Raw genomic sequence first — 17,166 nt, 5'->3', positions numbered from 1 at the left:
TGCACAAGGAGCGCAACATCACCTATATACCTATGCATACAGTGAAGAAAGCCCTATCGCGCCAATTGTGCTTCGAAGAGTTTATCTATCAGTCCTCAGCACCTCGAAAACAGTATGTGGAACACTAACACGGATCTAGCCTACATGCTGAGATGGGACGGGGCTAGCGCAACGGACGAGCCACAGGAAACCGGCGGCGACGTGTTTGTCTGCGGGTCACTGACTCCCGTGTAGCAAGCGTCCCCGCATCTCTACCCCGGAGCTGACCGCTGACTCCATGTGCAATTGTATAAGTTGAGCGGCCTGCGAAAGCGAGCCAGTAGTTAGTCCGCTGTGACTTGGATATGCAGACCAAAGGGGCTCACCAATCGCAACATATGCTGTTTGTCCTAACTCTACGATTAGCTCCCCTCATCTCTTGAATCCTTCAGCGGTCGACAACCTCTCATCATGGCGACCCCGTCCAAGGCCATTGTCTCGCGCGGCCCCTTCTCCGAGGGCAAATGGGCCATTGAGCCCGTGACACTGCGAGAACTGAAGGAGGATGAGGTACTCGTTGAGATCATAGCCTCGGGCATATGCCATACGGACCTGCACTGCGGTAACACACCAGATGACAAGGGCGTTCCCGCCGTCTTCTACCCGCGAGTCTTGGGACATGAAGGTATGTGCGCCCTGGCTATTCTAGAATCTAGCAGTACAAAAAGTATGGCGCTAACAATTCTCCTAGGGTCCGGGTACGTCAAAGCCGCAGGCAGCGCTGTTACTTCAGTCCAGGAAGGCGACGCCGTGCTGCTGTCGTTCTCATACTGCGGGGAGTGCCACGTGTGCCAGACAGGACCTCCCTCGCACTGCACCAAGTTCTTTGAGATCAACTTTATGGGAGAGCCTGTCTTTTCACCGGCCTCTGGCGCATCAGAGTCCACGCCAACAATAGGCGGCCGTTTCTTCGGCCAGTCCTCCTTTGGAGGCCACACCATCGTCTCCTCCAAGTGCGTCGTCAACGTCAGCTCACTAGCCCTGTCCAGGGAGGAGCTGCGGCTGCTGGCACCATTGGGGTGCGGCCTGCAGACCGGCGCCGGGACTGTCATCAACGTCGCCAAGGCTGGGCCCGAGGATAGCATCGCCATCATCGGACTGGGCGGGGTAGGACTCGCGGCCGTTATGGCAGCCAAGAACGCTGGGTGCAAGCGCATTATCGGGCTCGACCGTCTGAGTTCACGACTAGAGACAGCGCGGGAACTCGGAGCCACGGATGTGGTGGACACGAGCGATAAATCAACTGAGGAGTTGGTCTCAGCAGTCAAGGAGGCATCTGATGGAGGTCTTGGCGCTACCATTGTGATTGACACATCAGCTCACCCTCCGCTGGTATCTGCAGCAGTGCAATTCACTCGATATCTGGCACAGATCATCCAAGTCGGTACAGGGATGCCAGAGGCATATCTGAACCTGCACATGCAAAGCTTCATGGTTAGTGGCAAGAAATATTACGGCGCCGTGCAGGGTCACAGCAGGACTTCTCAGTATATTCCGGAGCTGATCAGATGGTGGCGGGAGGGGAAATTTCCCGTAGAGAAGTTGGTAAAATTCTTTGACTTTGAAGATTTCGCGGGCGCTATCAGAGGGATGGGCGACGGGTCGGTCGTCAAGCCGGTGCTTGTGTGGCGCTGAGCAGCAGTCCAACACTATGCTTCATCTTCAATCGGCGCTATGGCTGGAAACTACACGGCAGTAGGAACAATTTGGGGGTGCAAGACGCGAAGGAAACATGGGTCACAGCTAGAGCACGATGTCAAGGTTGCTTTCTGGTAGAAACATCTAAACTGTATTCTATTAACAGCCTCTGGTCTATCAATGGTATCCTCGCGGTCAAAGACATGAGCTGTCATCGTCTGGGTCTCCAGTCCAGACACGCAGCCTGTCCAACTTTGGCCCGTATTGAGGATGCGCCGGCCGTGGTTGCTATTCAACCTTTGGCGCTCAAAAACAGAAATGCCCGAACCATGCAACCCGAACTTTTCTTCTGATCAGGGAAACAACAAAGGGAAAGGGTGACCGGGTTCATAAGGAATTAGTCGTACGTGAGTCGTAAATGTGCACATGGGGAAGAAGAGGTATGTGTTTAGATGTCATCCTCGTCAGAGAAGACCTCCTCACCACGCTTGCGGCGTGCCATACGCTCCTTCTTCTTCTTACGGGCCTCCGACGAAGTAAGCTTAGCCTTCTTCTTGGTGGTGACGATCTTGTTGCCCATGGCATCGAACTTCTCCTCCTCGTCATCATCCTTCTTGTCCAATCTAGGACCGGCACCCTGGCCTTGCACCCAGTTGTGCCCGGAAGGAGTCATCTTACCGTCCATGACGGCCCAGACTTCCTCAGTCAAGTCCTTAGTGAACTCAGCAGAGTGAGTGATGATGATGACACCACCCTCGAACTTCTTCAGAGCCTTGGACAGAGCACCCAGGGAGTCACGGTCCAGATAGTTGGTAGGCTCGTCGAGGACGATCAAGTGGGGTCGCTGCCACGAGCAAGCGGACAGGACAACCTTGACACGCTGACCACCAGACAGACCACGCATACGCGAGTGAGAAACAAGCTCGGCATCCAGACCGAAGTTGGCGCAGTGAGACTCGATCTCCTTGCGGACCAGAGGACGGAACTGACCAGAGGCAAGGGCCTCCTTCATGTCAACATCAGCAACCATCTTCTGGTGAGAGGCCAGAAGCTCGGAACGGGGCAACCAGGCGTTGTCGGCAGACATCATGGGCACCCAGCGCTCGTTCTTCATGCCGACGTTCTCGCCGAGGGCGAACGAACACTCGTACTCGTAGCTGTTCTTGAACTTTCTTCGGCTGTTGATACCAATGACACGTCTCTGGGTACCCTCGACCTTGAAGATCCTGTCCATGGCCTTCTCATCCTCCTCAGTGATGATCTTGTTGGCACGGTCCATAGTCTCACGATCCTCACCAGTCTGGAAACGCCACTGGATGTACTCGGAGGGGGTCTTGTCCAAGTGGTTATCAATGTGGGCGAAGGCGTGCTGCTTGATGTAGGCAATACGGATGTTCTCGTGCTGGTAGATCTCACCCTGGGTAGGGATAAGCTCACCAGTGAGGACGTTGATCAGAGTAGACTTGCCAGCACCGTTGGGGCCAATGACGGCAATACGGGAGCCGAGCGAGCACTGGAAGGTAATGTCGCTGATCTGGGGCTTGGGGGTACCAGGGTACTGGAAGCTCATGCGGGTGGCACGCAGGATAGCCTTGGCCTTGGTCTTGACACCCTCGAGGAAACCGGGCTCGGGGAAGCTGAACTCAATCTCAGACTCGCCAAGCTCGTAGTAAGACTTGGCCGAGGGGTTCTTCTCGACGAAGGTCTTCAAGTTACCCTTGTAGCGCTTGAGCTTGAAGCGCTCGTAGTGAATGATGTACTGGGTAACGTTGTCGAGGAAGGAGCTGTCGTGCGAGACAATGATGGAAGTGCAAGGAGAGTTGATGAGGTAGTCCTCGAGCCACTTGACGTTCTTCACATCCAAGTGGTTAGTGGGCTCGTCGAGAAGCAGGATATCGGGGGCCTCAAAGACAGCACGGCACAGAGCCAGCTTCATCTTCCAACCACCAGACAGAGCGCTGATCTCACCGTTGACCATGGCAGGGGTGAAACCAAACTCATCGAGGCGCTTCCTGACGTCCTCGTTGGAGACAGTGACCTTGGCCTGCTCGAGCTTCATCATGGTCCAGTCAATGGTGGTCATCTCAGTATCGGCAGAGTCCAAGTCGTGCTCGACGAAGACAGTCTTGACCTCGCTCTGCTTGGGGAAACCCTCGACCTGCTCGTTGTTGATGGCACGCATGAGGGTAGACTTTCCGGAACCGTTGGGACCACAGAGACCGTAACGGCGGCCACGCTTGAGACGCAGGTGGGTCTGGTTGAGAAGAATCTTGGCACCGTAGGCAAGGGAGAAGGTGCAGTTGCAGAGGTCCTCACCCTCGTCATCGTCAATCTCCTCAGCGCCGGCATCAGCCAGGCTGGGGGAAGCACGCTTGCGCAGAGCCTCAAGAGTGGACTCAGCGTCGGCCTCGCCAACAATGACAGTCAGGAAGGGCTTGACGGCAGGGGCCCAGGTGGTGATGTCGACCTCCTTCTCGTCAACGAGCTGGCCACCAATTGCGGCAACGTACTCGAGGACAGGGGCGAGCTTCTCAGCGGTAGCAGAGTGCTTGCTGGGGATGGAAGCCTTGACGTGGGCAAGGACGGTGGCCAGGTCACCATCGTGGCGGACCTCGGGGATCTTGCCGTTCTTGACGTCACCGACACGGATGATGGTGTCGAGAGCCTGCTTGGTCTTCTCACGGGCCTCGGGGTCAGCCAAGTTCTCGTAGTTCTTCTGGAGACCTGGCATCATCTTGGGCAAGAAAGGAGCGACAATGTTGGGGTCGTCAACGAGCTTGCACATGTTGTCGACAATGACGGCAGCCTTTCGCTTGATGGCGGTGTCTCGCTCAGCAAGACCACGATCCAAGAGAGGAACCATGAGGGCCAGGGTGGGCTCCTGAACCTCGGTGACGAAGGTGGTGGCTCCGAGCAAGTGAACGGTCTCGGGAACGTTCTCAGGCTTGGCAATACACTTGATCAGCTCGGGAATGAAGCGCTCGATATCCTTGTTGACGATCAACTCGCAGATCTTCTCCATGGTCTTGTAGGCGCGCTCCTTGACCTCCTTCTTGGTGTCCCACATGGACTCGGAAACGACGGGGATGAGCTCGGGAACGCGGTAGGCCAGCTGGGCGGGGGCAACGCGGACGAGGATCTCAATGCAGTCGAGAGCAGCCATCTTCTCGGGCCACTTCTGGGCCGTGAGGATGGAGTTGACAATGTGGGGGAGGACGGCCTTGACGGCGTTGGGGGTGATGGCCTCCACGATGGCGGTGGTGGCGGCAATGGCAGCATTCTTGACGCCAGTGATCTTGTCGCCGATAGCGGCCAAGGTTGCGGGCAGCAGAACGACGAGGTAGGGCTCGACGTTGGCGCCAACCTCGGAGTGCTGGGCAATGGCCTGGATGGCACTGCAGGCCTTTTCTCTGGCGGTGGCATCCTTCTTGTTGGCCAGCTCCTTCTTCAGGGCCTCGACAGTCCTGTTCGCAGGTCAAGTCAGCATGCAAATCGGCAACTTTCTTGGGCAAGGTTTGAAAGCGAGCGACGGGAAATGTGCAGGGAAACGAGTCGATGCAGGGATGGGGCGTCTTCTTCGTTGCAGGGCGGCAAGTCCCGCTGCGCACAAGAGGAGGGGCGCGAAAAGTTTTGGCCAGCGAATGCAAAACCGCTCTAGCCACAGGAGCCCAAACCCCGGATCCGACCCCCAAGCTTGCAGCTGGCACAGTGCGCCCCAGGCCGAGCCCTGCAGCTGCCAAATCTTGCAAGCTCCAGCATGCGAGTTTGAGCGGCCTGACCGTTGGCAGGCAAAACTGGCCTTTGCCGCTTTGAGGGAGGTGGGCATGATTTGGGCCAAAAACAAATGAGGGGTGTGGAAAAAAAACCCAACAGTGGGTCTGCGACTGGCCACAGTGCTGGGAGGGGCAAAGTGCAGTGATAGCGGATGGGTGGCGGGTTTTGGGATTCTGCTTACTTGGTGGGAGCCTCCTGGTCCTCAATGCGACCGTTGATGAAGCTGGCGAGGGCTCCAGTGGTCTCCTTGATGTCGGCAGCCTCCTTGGAGACGCTGAGCTTCTTCATCAGGTCATCGAGGACCTTGACGGACTGTGCGTTCTCCTTGGCAGACATGTTGGCTGGTTTTCCGCGGAGAAAGTCGGTGTGTGGATGGGTGTCGTGAGACGTCGAGTAGAGAGGCGACCGGGAAACCCGTGTGGAATCGCTCGTATTCGGTCGTCTATGCGAAGAGGAAGAAAATCCCTAGAGCGCACCGGACGTCTATGGCGGATTTATCCTGCGCGACTGATGTGCCGGGGAAAAGCGAAGGGATGAGCCCACAGATGCTGATGGAGAGTCAGATCTGTTCTATGGCGGCTATCTCTTGCTGAGAACAACCTCGTGGTATAGGAAACCTGCTGAGTGGAGAGCCCAGAGAGTTCCTTGTACTGAGGAAGGAGGAGAGTGAAAATTAATGGGAGGGAGAAATGGAGATGGGGGAGGGAGAGAAGGACGTGGGCAGGCGGAGAGGCTGTGAGAGACTTTTTATTCAGGAATCGCTGCCAGCGGCCCAGAATAAAACTTTTTTGATTTTTTTTTTTCGGGCGAGGGGCAACAACCGAACTTTTGGTGGGATGGAGGGGGAACAGGCTGGAAAGGTCAGAGTTGACGGCCACTAGGGGACCACGGGGGGCCCACTGGGCGACTGGCTGCAGGGATACAGCCCACCTGCGTTGGCCTGAGGACCGCCCAACTCCTCCCCTCTCCCAGCCTAGGGCGCACGGACCAGACTCGCCTCAGCAGCGCGGCAGGGGTACATCCCACCAAATCGTCTCCCAAAGTGCCCGATTGTCAGCCGCTGATTGGCCCCCAGCCGTCGGCGGCGACTCATGCTTATCGCTTTATCCTTTATCGCGCTGGGGGGCCAGGTCTGTCTCGGCAACGTCCACGAAGGCGGTGAGCATTTTAGCGGCCGCCGTTGCGGTGCGGGTTGCATGTCTATGTCTAGCATCCATCTTCCAAGTTTCATCTTTTTCCCATCCCCAAGCTTGCCAGGGCTGGCCATCCAGCCCTTCCCGCTATGGGGACCTGTCCTCGACCCGCGCTACCTGATCCGACCGACTCTTAAAAAGCGAGGATGTTTACAACGCACCCTGTCGAGAGTGCTACATGTCAAAGAGATACGTATATGGATGAGGTACCTAGGTTAGGTGCTCCGTGCGCAAGTTGGTGATTTGGGCGACTGCCCGCAACTTTCACTTGTTGCTCAATGGACCTCGCAGCACTGCGTCTCGAGATAGCGAATAATGTGTTTCATAGCACTGGGCCACTCTGGCATTCTTGCTTTGCGTCGCTAGCTCCTTACGGTTCTCAAATGGGTATGGCAAAAATTCATTTTTGTATTTTGCCTCTGCCCGCTGCTAGGGTTGCGATATTCAATCGGTGTCCTTTCTGCTGTACTTCCGCGTTCCTGCCTCTTGCGGATGCCGTCGCGGGCTATCAGGACGCCCAGAATAATCTGCTGCTCCACTCTCAGGGATTCCCTCCTCGCATCGCCACTCTGAACCCACGGGCAGTGCCCCCCATTCCTGTGCACGTTGAATCCGGGGGACAGCCTAGGGCCCTGTCGGCCATGAGAACTCCGCGTCGCAATCCAAAGCTGAAGCCGGCCTCGTTACACAGGGGTTTATTTTTAATTCACATTCGTGCCGACCCACAGAGATTCCAAGTCAGTCAGCCTCTCAGCCCACTTCACTTCACTTCACTTCAAGTCATAAACGCGCCCTAGCGACGTAGTTATGGGCTATCCTTTCAGGTTGCACGGCATACCCGAACGCCTACACTGCCTGTGTCTTCGGCGCGACTTGGTCCCTAGTTCCTTTGGAGGACAACAGCTTAATGTTAGGCACTGCATGCATTTTCAGTCTAGGAGGAATTCATTTGCCTTACACACTCTGGGGTCTCCAACGGGTGTCGGTGGGCCGACGCGTGCTTCGCTTCCCTTTGATGCCACCCCAAAATTTACGAATTGCTGTTATGCAGCTTACGTCGGGTAGTGAACGTCTTATCTCAGCCCTGTGTCATCCCACACGTGCTCCATGGGAACAAAAGGAGCTGCTTGGAATACCTACTACGTGCAATCAACCGCGCAACCCCCCTGGAAGAACCCGAAATCTCCACCCGCCCACCCCCGGATTCAGCCTCCCTAGTTACCTCTTAGTAGTCTACCGAATCCGGGGTGTCCCCTAAGCTAGACAACCCGACCCGTAGTCGCGCTGATAAACGCAACTCCCCTCTTCTCGGACCAAGCCCAGCGTTGCTATTCCAATAGTGTATTCACATTCTTTCTGCAATGTCTGATCCAACTTGTCGTTACGGAGTTCCTGTAAGCCGGCTCGCCAGATCTTCCGCTATAGAAATCTTGCGATGGAACATAAGTCAAGTCAATTAGTATCATCCGAGTCCCCCGCCACATCCGGACAAAGATTTGTACTTGAAACGAAACAATGAGTCACTTACGAGCGAGCAAGCAATACCATTTATTTGCGTTGTTGGATGGCTCTTCATAGGTGTTCTTTGAATAACATGGTCGTTATTTGTACGGTCTCGGTCTCGGTCTCCTTTTGCGCCTTGGCGACCCGAATACAGAAGATACGATCCAGCTGCTTTTCATTACAGTGAAGTACGGCGGTTCTCAAGGTCTCACGCTATTCGGTTAAGTACGGTATGTGCCGTCCCTGTGAGGCGAATATTACTGCCACTTCTACGTGCCGTACCAAGTCAGTTTGCTCAAGGTGACGTTGTCCGGATCACGCCAAATGAGCTGGTTTCTGTCACCCCAGAGGCCTTTGCGGGTAAGCATTACACGAATCTTTTCTCCTTGTCGCACTCAGATGATATCAACTGATATGGAATATGGACTAGATCTATATGGATCACATAGCAAAAAACCTAGAACTTTTTGCAAAGACCCAAATGGACAACCGCGAAAACGACAAGCATGGAGGTCTGATCTGGGAATGGGATCCCGTACGACACCGCGAAGTGGCCAGACAATTAGCTCCGGCATTCAAAGGCTCGGCGCTCAGAGCCAAAGAGCCGTCCCTGCATCGACCCATCGACCTCTTTGTTGATCGTATGAAGACTCTAGGCTCGGGTGCCGCTGGTGTGAGTTTACACACCTCGACTAACTGGCTGCGCGTGAATATATCTGCCGATATGGCTTATAATGGGAGATGAACGCTCTAAAAGACGGTCATCCTTCTATTCATATTCCACTATTGGGTGATTAATACTTGGATCGGTGAAACTCCACCGTATCTCGCTCTGCTTGCCGGTTTCAGTAAAGTTCTTGCAATAATCCAGGCATCTTGGCGTTTTCCTCTCCTGGAGCTGCTGAAGTATCCTATCCTATTCACGACCATGAGGCCCCATTCGCTCATAAGGGATCACAGCCGGGACCAATTGGAGATCCGCATACGGCGTAAAGGCTCTGATTTGCATCTAGATTTCTTTGAACAATTAGTTCCCGAGAATTGAGAACTTCCCAAGGGCCGTGACGAAGCCCGCCACCCCGAACAAGTGGCAGGCCAGTGACTAGTTGCAGGATATGAGCCTCCGGCACTTTGGCTCTATTTCACGATATATTATCTCCTTAAAACCCCTAAGGCCCTGGGGAATATGATACAAGAAGTGAGGACTACTTTCCCCTATTACGAAAACATTACCTACGAAGGTCCCAGTAATCCTCAACCACTACGCAGAATTCAATTACAATAGCGCGGTGCTCTAGTGTCCATCGTAGGCCTGCGCAATCATTCCAACATTGAATGCTTGCGTGCTACTCACAGGATTGGTCAAGAGGTTGTAAATTGCCGAAGCACTCTCACCTGTCCCAAGATACATCCACGTTGTCAACACGATCGCCGCGAATGGTCCCCGTCCTCCAGGTATGAGGTCCGTCACTCGCTCTGGCTGTGCCGCCGGGACGCCCTCTATCCGGAAATCGCGCTGACAGTGAATACAGCCAAGAATGCTATTGAAAGGATGCGACGTGTTCACGTCGCCAGACTGGAGGAATACATTCCCGTGACTGCGCAAGCCCGCCCCCATACTATTAGTAGAATCAACTAATAGCCGGAAGTTCCCGTCGCCCCTTGCAGTGGGCTCAAGGTCGAAAAACGCGTGGTCGCAGATTGGTATGCGATAATTCACTTCCGGGAAGTTCAACACCTGGACACGTTGCTCTCGGATGAATAGCCCGCGTTGGGTGACTCTCGCGCTATGAGAAGTTCCAATATAGGCTTTTCTCGCAACATTGGCGACTGTTCTGGCGGTCAGCAAGTACTGCAAGTGGTTGATATGAGCTTGTAGGGTGAGGCCTCGAGGCTTCTCTAAGTATGCAACAAGCGCACGCAGAACCACAGGGTGGAATGCCAAGGAAAATTCACTAAACTTATAGGGTTTATACCCGATGCCACTACAATGCCGTTGGATGTCAATTGGCTTGTGGCCCTGCAGGCTCTCGAGGGGAGTATGCAGGATATTGCACCATGGGCAGTACACTCGGTCTGGGTCCCCGTTACCCCGCTGATATCGGTCAACTTCTCTCTCAAGCGCTGGTAAAACTGTCGACCTCTGGTCGAAGCTTTCTCCAACCTTTCTTTCTCTTTCCGGGACCTTGGACCTCAATGTTCTGCTGACTAGTGCCAGAGCTGCTACATCAGCTGGCGGAAGGTCGTCTGACGCCAATTTGAAATGTATATCCGCTGTAGCACGTTCTATGGGCGCCGAACCGGTGGCATAATCGCGAGTAAATGCCGACATGGTGACTCGAATTCCTCCAAGCCTTAGGAGTTGTTCAAATGAAGTTGGGTGGATGTAAAGAATCAGGCGATGAATCGGAGAAAGCCAGTGTCGCAGAGCGCAGTGATCATCCAGGCAGATCTGTTTTATATCTGAGATCATCAAGCCATTACAAAGCACTTGTTCGTGCTATCAAGAAATATGGTTCGTAACACGAGGCGTTGTACAGAAATTCTTGCCATCCTTGACTGTTTAGCAACCTCTAGTATAAGCGTAATGTTCCATCAAGCTTCGCTCACAACACAAGAATATCAGGCTAATACTTGTGCTTTATGCAGCTAGAACCAGATCAGTACGTGAATAACACTTAAATGGCCTGTGTCTTGATACAGATTTTGTCAGCTGCCGCATAAATTGCGAGTTTTTCTCATCGAGGATTCAGCTGCTTACACTCCTTGCTCAGGCCTGATTGACTTCATGACAAGAAAAGCGTTGGTGAACGATGATTACACTAATTTCGGTTCACGTATTGTCTAGTCCGCTGTGAGATGAAAAGGAAGCTGGAACATGCAACATGGGGCATAATGAAGCTGGACAAAGGATTTGGTAGGTCTTTGCAATGCACATTCAAATTCCGAAAACGGCGGCGATAATGTAATTCAACGAGCTTACTGGTTGACCGCAAGCAACTAATTCTGCAACCGCACGTCTCTCATGTCCTTGTAGTACCCTATATCAAACTGTTTACGGGGGCTATCTACTTTGCCGAGCAACATGATAACTGGCCGGCAGTAACTTCTCTAACTGATTGGCTTTGATATCAAGAATACAATTGACATGGAAAGTCAATCGCCAACACCTGGACCGCTGCAATCAGATCTCATCGATCAACAGAATGTATTGGGCGGCGATTCGGAAGATGGTTCGGCGACAGCTCCGGCTCCACCACAAACACCAGCAGAGCGAGCCCGAGCGACCATCTCACAACCCAACTTCCCTTCGTCCAATTATGATTTTGCACCATTTCTCACGGCGCTCTATGAAGAAAATCGGGACTTGGGTATCCCAGCTTGGGACGATGATAAGGACCCCATAAACATGGGTGGCAAGGGCCACGACCACGTAAAAGGACCAAGAAGGACGCCAAGGAGGCCCGGCAAAGCAGAATCGAAATACATGGTCTATGTACCCTCTTGGACCTCCCCAGAATTTGACATAGACAGGGAGCTCAAGCTCCCGGAATGGACATGGAGGGCGCGGCCGAGACGTGATGCGACTCAACGGCTTCGTCCGGCACTGTTACCTCAAGATATCCTGCGAAACCCAACCGATTATGCGAAACGCTGGGGTATGCACCCGGACCGCCGGGACGGGCGGAGCCGGCTAAGCCCAGCTAATGCCACTTCGCGGAAGCTGACTGGTATCTTGCAAGCTCAATTAGACCAGCTGCCTCTGGCGGAAAAGGTTTTGTTGAGAGACGAAACTGCAAAGCGGCAAAATATTTCAATCGATCCTGACTCTGAACCCGCCCTTGAGATCAATGGACGAGCCGCTGTCGACGTGGATGTCTTTGAAGATTACAAGAGAGTGAAAGGCATGCCCCGAATAGCGGACATCGTACAGGATCCGGTGGTCCAAACCCATCCGTTCGACATGGTCGCAGCCGGGCTTACCCATGAAGCACGAGAATACAGCAAAGGGCTCATCCAAATGATCCAGGATGATCAAGACTGGCAGCGCCTACTTTTTCATGATATGACGACAGACGAACTCATCCGGCAGAATGTCCATACCATGTCGAATGCTGAAACATGCGACTTGGATTTGACAGAGCCGCTGCATCCGTGAGCACAACTTGTTCAACCAAAGCAGGTGAAGTGTACTAATACGCAGTTTAGTTTAGTAAGGAGGGATTTATGGGTAAATTGCGATCACACGGGCGGTGACAGGTACAACCCACGCTTTGTTTACTCTATGGGTGGAATTCGTGAAGAGTGGCAAGCAGTAAGGCCTTTTGGTGCGCTTCCACAAATGTCGCCGCGGAGTGACTGATTAATTTCCAAGGCCGATAACGATCGAGTTTGGGATGCTTTGCAGCCAGCCCTGCAAATTGTTAGCCGTATCCTCAGGCAGCGTCCTCGTGTATGGGAAGCCCTGAAAGACCTCCGCACTCGACAGAAAATTGACAGCAGCTATGATACCAGGGAGGATCCGAGAACAACCCATCTCGTCAAAATGGTGGCTGTCGACGACATCAATCTTGACCTATGCTGGGAGCCTGTTCAGCGTCTGACCGAGTTGGGATTCAACTCTGTCCAACGTGTCGAAGAGGTCTTGGATGGAGCTGTGACTTATACTATCGGTACTGGTTTCATGGATCTGTATGGGGGAAATAACAAAGAAGATGCTTTCACTTACGGAATAACCGGCGGCTTCGAAAGCCAAGATATAGAGATCAGGCTTGCAGCTGAGCTAGTGTGGCCTCTGCTAGTTCCAGAATATAGCAACAGTGAGAAGCTCGCAGCATCATGGTCGGTTGCTTCGACGCTGTTACACGAGATCATGGTCTGTATTTGGGTCTTCGAGACAAATCTATGAACTTACTCACTAAATTATGTGACAGCATGCGACGTCATATGCGGTCGCCGCGTTATGCGTCGCCGAAGGGTTTTCGGCCATCCACGCCCCTGGTCAGCCCCAGGAAATCTCGAGGTTACTAGAAGAAGTTGGTACACAGATGGTCGACATGAATTTCGGTAGCGGCGAACCGTTTTTCCAGGATGACCTCTGGACCGAGACCGGTTTCGCCTTCGAAATGGACCACTTCGGCCAATTTTTTGGATCCTTGGTTGACAATGTATTGCTTTCCAAAATGATCACCTACGTCCCGTTTGCATTGATGGGATCAAGATCTCCATCCGCTGTGGATAATCTAGTGCTGCTGGACACGATCAAGACAGCGGATGTTTTCCAACAGCCTGTACCAATCGACTGGTTTCACCGGTTCTTTCAAACGACATTCTGGGAAAACGACCTCCCGAAATGGGGCCCAGTTGCGTACAAGCTTCTTCCCCCTGATAGATCTTTGTTCACTTTGAAGAGCAACGCACATTGGAACCGAGAAGCTTTCGTGACGATAGTCGGCAGGGGAAACATGAACTTTTTTAGGACTGTTTGGGGACTATTGGGCGAGAACGGCTTGGACATACTTGCGAAGTATTGCATGTATAGCTTATGGGAGATCCGAGACTATTCGATGATATCGTCGCGGTGGAATTCGCAAATGGAAATGTGGAAGGAACATAGCGACGAGGCAGTATTCCCGATTCCCCGAGCACTGGAACACTTCAATGTGGATTTAAGAGTGGCGGGAAGCATCCTGAAATGTTTCTTGCAGAGAGAAGAGGCCACGACGCAAGCTTGGTGGTATGACCAGTATCCAAACGATGGGGCGGTGAATCGAGGCAGTGAGTCAACCGCAGATTGGTGCAAACGAATAGAACGGTTTTTCCAGATATACTGGAAGGCAGATGGCGGCATAATCATCAGGCATGTGGTGGAAATTTACACGTTACTCAGGAGTGATGTCGAGAAGCAACTGTTGTATGCGTACGAGTACTTCAGTGTCAACAGGAACGGGCGGCGCTTTCTGTACCAAGGGCGTGGGAGGAACCGGGAACCGCTGACGTGGATTCTGGGATTCCTCAATGCCGACAGAGAGGCAGCCGATGAAGTCCTCACTGTCCTGGACAGTGGCGTCAATCTTCCGAGCTCGGGGAATATTAACAGCGGCAGCTGGCAGGAGTGGCGACAACGGTTCGAGCTCATCCGAGACACCGCAATTGAGATGCTGAAGCAGGTGCAAGCTGATTTCCACGACCAACTGAGCACCGAGGATGTCCAGGGGTTGCGTGATAGGAACACGCTGGTACCTTCATCGTTCGCGAGGACGAAACTCGACAAGATACGGAAACTAGCCCAACGAGAGGCCATGCTTGTCGACCATCGTATAAGAGACGCGTTGATGGAGTTTGATAGGAGAGTCAGCATCTTCAAGCAGAATTCGATCGAAACCTTGTTCCCTGACGGCACGCCTTCGGTCGCCGACTTCCAGATCCCGAGCTTAGACGATGCTGCAGTGCAAATTTTGTCTAGTGGGAATCCGATATCTTCACTACCGCCGCAGGATACCAATCAATCAGGGCAGGCTTCTGTGCCGTCCAGCGGAGATGCACGTGTCGACATGATGAACGAGATCAATAGGCATCTACCTTGGCTCAACAACAGTTCGGGCCGGCGGAGGCCGCCTCTACGTGACGCAGTATCGTCGACATTGTCTGGCCGTATTTCCAAATCCTCATGGGGTGGGACGACTGATCAGAGTAGAACCGGCTTAGGTTTGGCCAATCCGAAGTTCTCCAGCTTTCTACCAGCTACCACCAACATTCAGGCTCAGCTCCATGGCGTGGTTCCCCAATCCACCATCCCTGGCCCACAGGCTGCAAACCAGTTCAATAGGGCCGCTGGACCGGACTTGCAAGGAAGGGTTGATATGATGGGTAGACCAATTACCGCAGCGCCCGCGACGTATTCTGTCCTATACAGCGACCCTTATGCCGGGCCGAGAATCACCACCGCCGACAGCCAGTTTGCTATGCAACAGCAACAACTGGAGCAAATAAATGCTGCTGCAAGTGGAAACGGGCCACCAAAATTTGGCGGTTTCAGAGATCCGCCAGTCGTAGTCACGGATGATTCCTCGGATGATGGTGTTCAATAGCAAAGAAGACAGACTCGCCATAAGCGGTCATATTTGAAGAGTAGTGTAACAAGCTTCTACGTACTGCGTAAAGATAACTCTGGAAGGCCCGCCTTTGGATCTGGTTGATGATGCGCGTGGGTGGAATACTCTTGCGCAACAAGTATCTTGTTTTTGGTTCTTGACCAAGGGAACTGTCATAACCCCCTTCGAAACATGGGCGACATGTGGAAATCCGTAGTCGGTATTTTTAGAGTGCCCTTTTCCGAGATTGAGTTAGTGGTGTCCTGTTGGCGCCGATGGCCATCTGAGCCCAGCTATTTGGTTGGCTAATGGCCAAAGTAGCGGGCCAGCTAAAACAACAATTGCAGCGTCAGCGGTAGCCAATATTCTTAGGACATGGAAACCGAATTTAGCACATTTTTGAGGTTCAATTTCAGTTTTCTGTTCACTGTTTCTTCTAAAGCGTTTTACCTACATCTGCTTTCTGTTTCCTGGTTTCCAAGATGGTGATTCTTAGATCTCGGACAGTCGCCAGATTCGTAGAAACTACCTATCTATATAAAGTTGATGTAAATGAACCCCAAATGTGCATTCTCGCCAACCACTGACACTCTGCACCGAAGACCACTAAATCACCGCAACCTACATTATGAACGCCAGTTCTCTATACGGCTCTTTCGTAGCAGTCAAATGCTCTGTTGTTGCCCATGCCACTGTGGACACGACCATCTGGGCTAGCGGAGCCTCCTTGCCACCTTTGAGTGTCGTCCAGACTCGTTCTGTGTTTGCATCCCAGCTCCACCTCCAAGACTTTAACCGCCAAACCTCGAGTCATAGCCAACAGGTGCGCCGGAACGCACCCCAGCATCGTCGCCACGTCTCTACGTTACCATCTCACCGCTCCCAGTCGCGACGTTCCCGCAATGGGCACCGCGTTAGGACAGCAAGCCGATGTTCCGGCATTGCCGCTGCAGGAACTCGCTATAAGACCATGCGGGCCAGATACATTTCCCAAGTCGCCGTTCTCGAGAAACAGCTCCAACTCCAGAAGTTCTGCTCGTTGACTGGAGGTAATTGGCTCTTATGTCGACCCCCACCAGTTCCACTAATCCTGGGTAGGTTACAGCGGCTCGATATTCCATCAAACAGCGGCGCCCATCCAGCCCGAGCTGGCTCGCGGTTCGTCCCAGCGACAGTACATCAACCAAGGTTGCGCTTCTGCACACAAGTATCGAGCAGTGACCTGCTCGTTCGTTGATCATAGAGCAATTTCTCAGGGCACCCACGGGGTGGTCATGATGGTGGTGGTTATGAGAAGGAGTATTTACACCGAGGGATGCGGCCGGCATTGAGATCAGTGCCGGCAGTCGAGTTGGAATCATGGATACAGTTGTTGCAGATTGTTTTTGAGCTTCCTTAGGGTGCCGTTCATCGGATTGGGGCTTGGACTTGGCATCAATTCTTTTCCTTAATATACTTGGGACTTTCATTAGTTAGGCTTCTCCTCCCGGTTCCGTCCACCCCTTGAAGTATCAAGTGTCTGGCTCACCTGCATAGGTATGAATCGGGTCCATAACAATGTTGTGTGCCACACCGCGAACATGGATGGCCTCTTGATCAATCGAAGATGAACACAAGGGCGCTAACTTGTTGGAACGATCTCCCAAAGCTTGAATACTGTGTGTATTTGAGTCGGCTAGAATAAGCGCACGCCACTAGATTTCCTCTTCAGCCTGCTAATACCGGTATGGTAGCCTTCCAGCGTCAAACTGATTGCAGATCCTGGCTCGGCTCGGCTTCCGCACCCTCCCCAGAACGGCAAGTTAGCGGCTACCAGCCAACCAGCCAGCCAGCCCAGCCGTAACTTGATGGACCACCTGGGCAGAGTTAGCGGCCTTCCCATAGCGGGAGACCCCCCCCCCCCCCCCCCCCCCCCCCCCCCCCCC

General features: G+C 53.2%; 4 protein-coding genes across 4 annotated transcripts; 2 read left to right on the top strand and 2 right to left on the bottom strand.

Annotated features, from left to right (window-relative positions):
- Nucleotides 1–450: 450 nt before the first annotated feature.
- Nucleotides 451–1,674, top strand: JN550_013649 (uncharacterized protein; the record flags this gene model as incomplete). The annotated part of the gene is made up of 2 exons (XM_049312260.1): nt 451–664; nt 731–1,674. The coding sequence occupies 2 exons, from the start codon at nt 451–453 to the stop codon at nt 1,672–1,674; spliced, it is 1,158 nt and encodes a 385-aa protein (XP_049164374.1).
- A 451-nt stretch (nt 1,675–2,125) lies between these two features.
- JN550_013648 (uncharacterized protein) lies at nt 2,126–5,787 on the bottom strand (the record flags this gene model as incomplete). The annotated part of the gene is made up of 2 exons (XM_049312259.1): nt 2,126–5,141; nt 5,633–5,787. The coding sequence occupies 2 exons, from the start codon at nt 5,785–5,787 to the stop codon at nt 2,126–2,128; spliced, it is 3,171 nt and encodes a 1,056-aa protein (XP_049164373.1).
- A 3,654-nt stretch (nt 5,788–9,441) lies between these two features.
- On the bottom strand, nt 9,442–10,479 carry JN550_013647 (uncharacterized protein; the record flags this gene model as incomplete). Its single annotated transcript, XM_049312257.1, has 1 exon — nt 9,442–10,479. The coding sequence occupies one exon, from the start codon at nt 10,477–10,479 to the stop codon at nt 9,442–9,444; it is 1,038 nt and encodes a 345-aa protein (XP_049164372.1).
- An 816-nt stretch (nt 10,480–11,295) lies between these two features.
- Nucleotides 11,296–15,238, top strand: JN550_013646 (uncharacterized protein; the record flags this gene model as incomplete). Its single annotated transcript, XM_049312256.1, has 4 exons — nt 11,296–12,302; nt 12,357–12,462; nt 12,523–13,023; nt 13,082–15,238. 4 exons carry the CDS (start codon nt 11,296–11,298, stop codon nt 15,236–15,238), a joined length of 3,771 nt encoding a protein of 1,256 aa, XP_049164371.1.
- Nucleotides 15,239–17,166: the final 1,928 nt, after the last annotated feature.

Source organism: Neoarthrinium moseri (genome assembly GCF_022829205.1).
Source record: "Neoarthrinium moseri strain CBS 164.80 chromosome Unknown scaffold127_Wmoseri_CBS_16480, whole genome shotgun sequence".
Taxonomy (NCBI): domain Eukaryota; kingdom Fungi; phylum Ascomycota; class Sordariomycetes; order Amphisphaeriales; family Apiosporaceae; genus Neoarthrinium; species Neoarthrinium moseri.
Note: the sequence above shows the minus strand (reverse complement) of the source record. Positions and strands in the feature narration are given on the sequence as shown.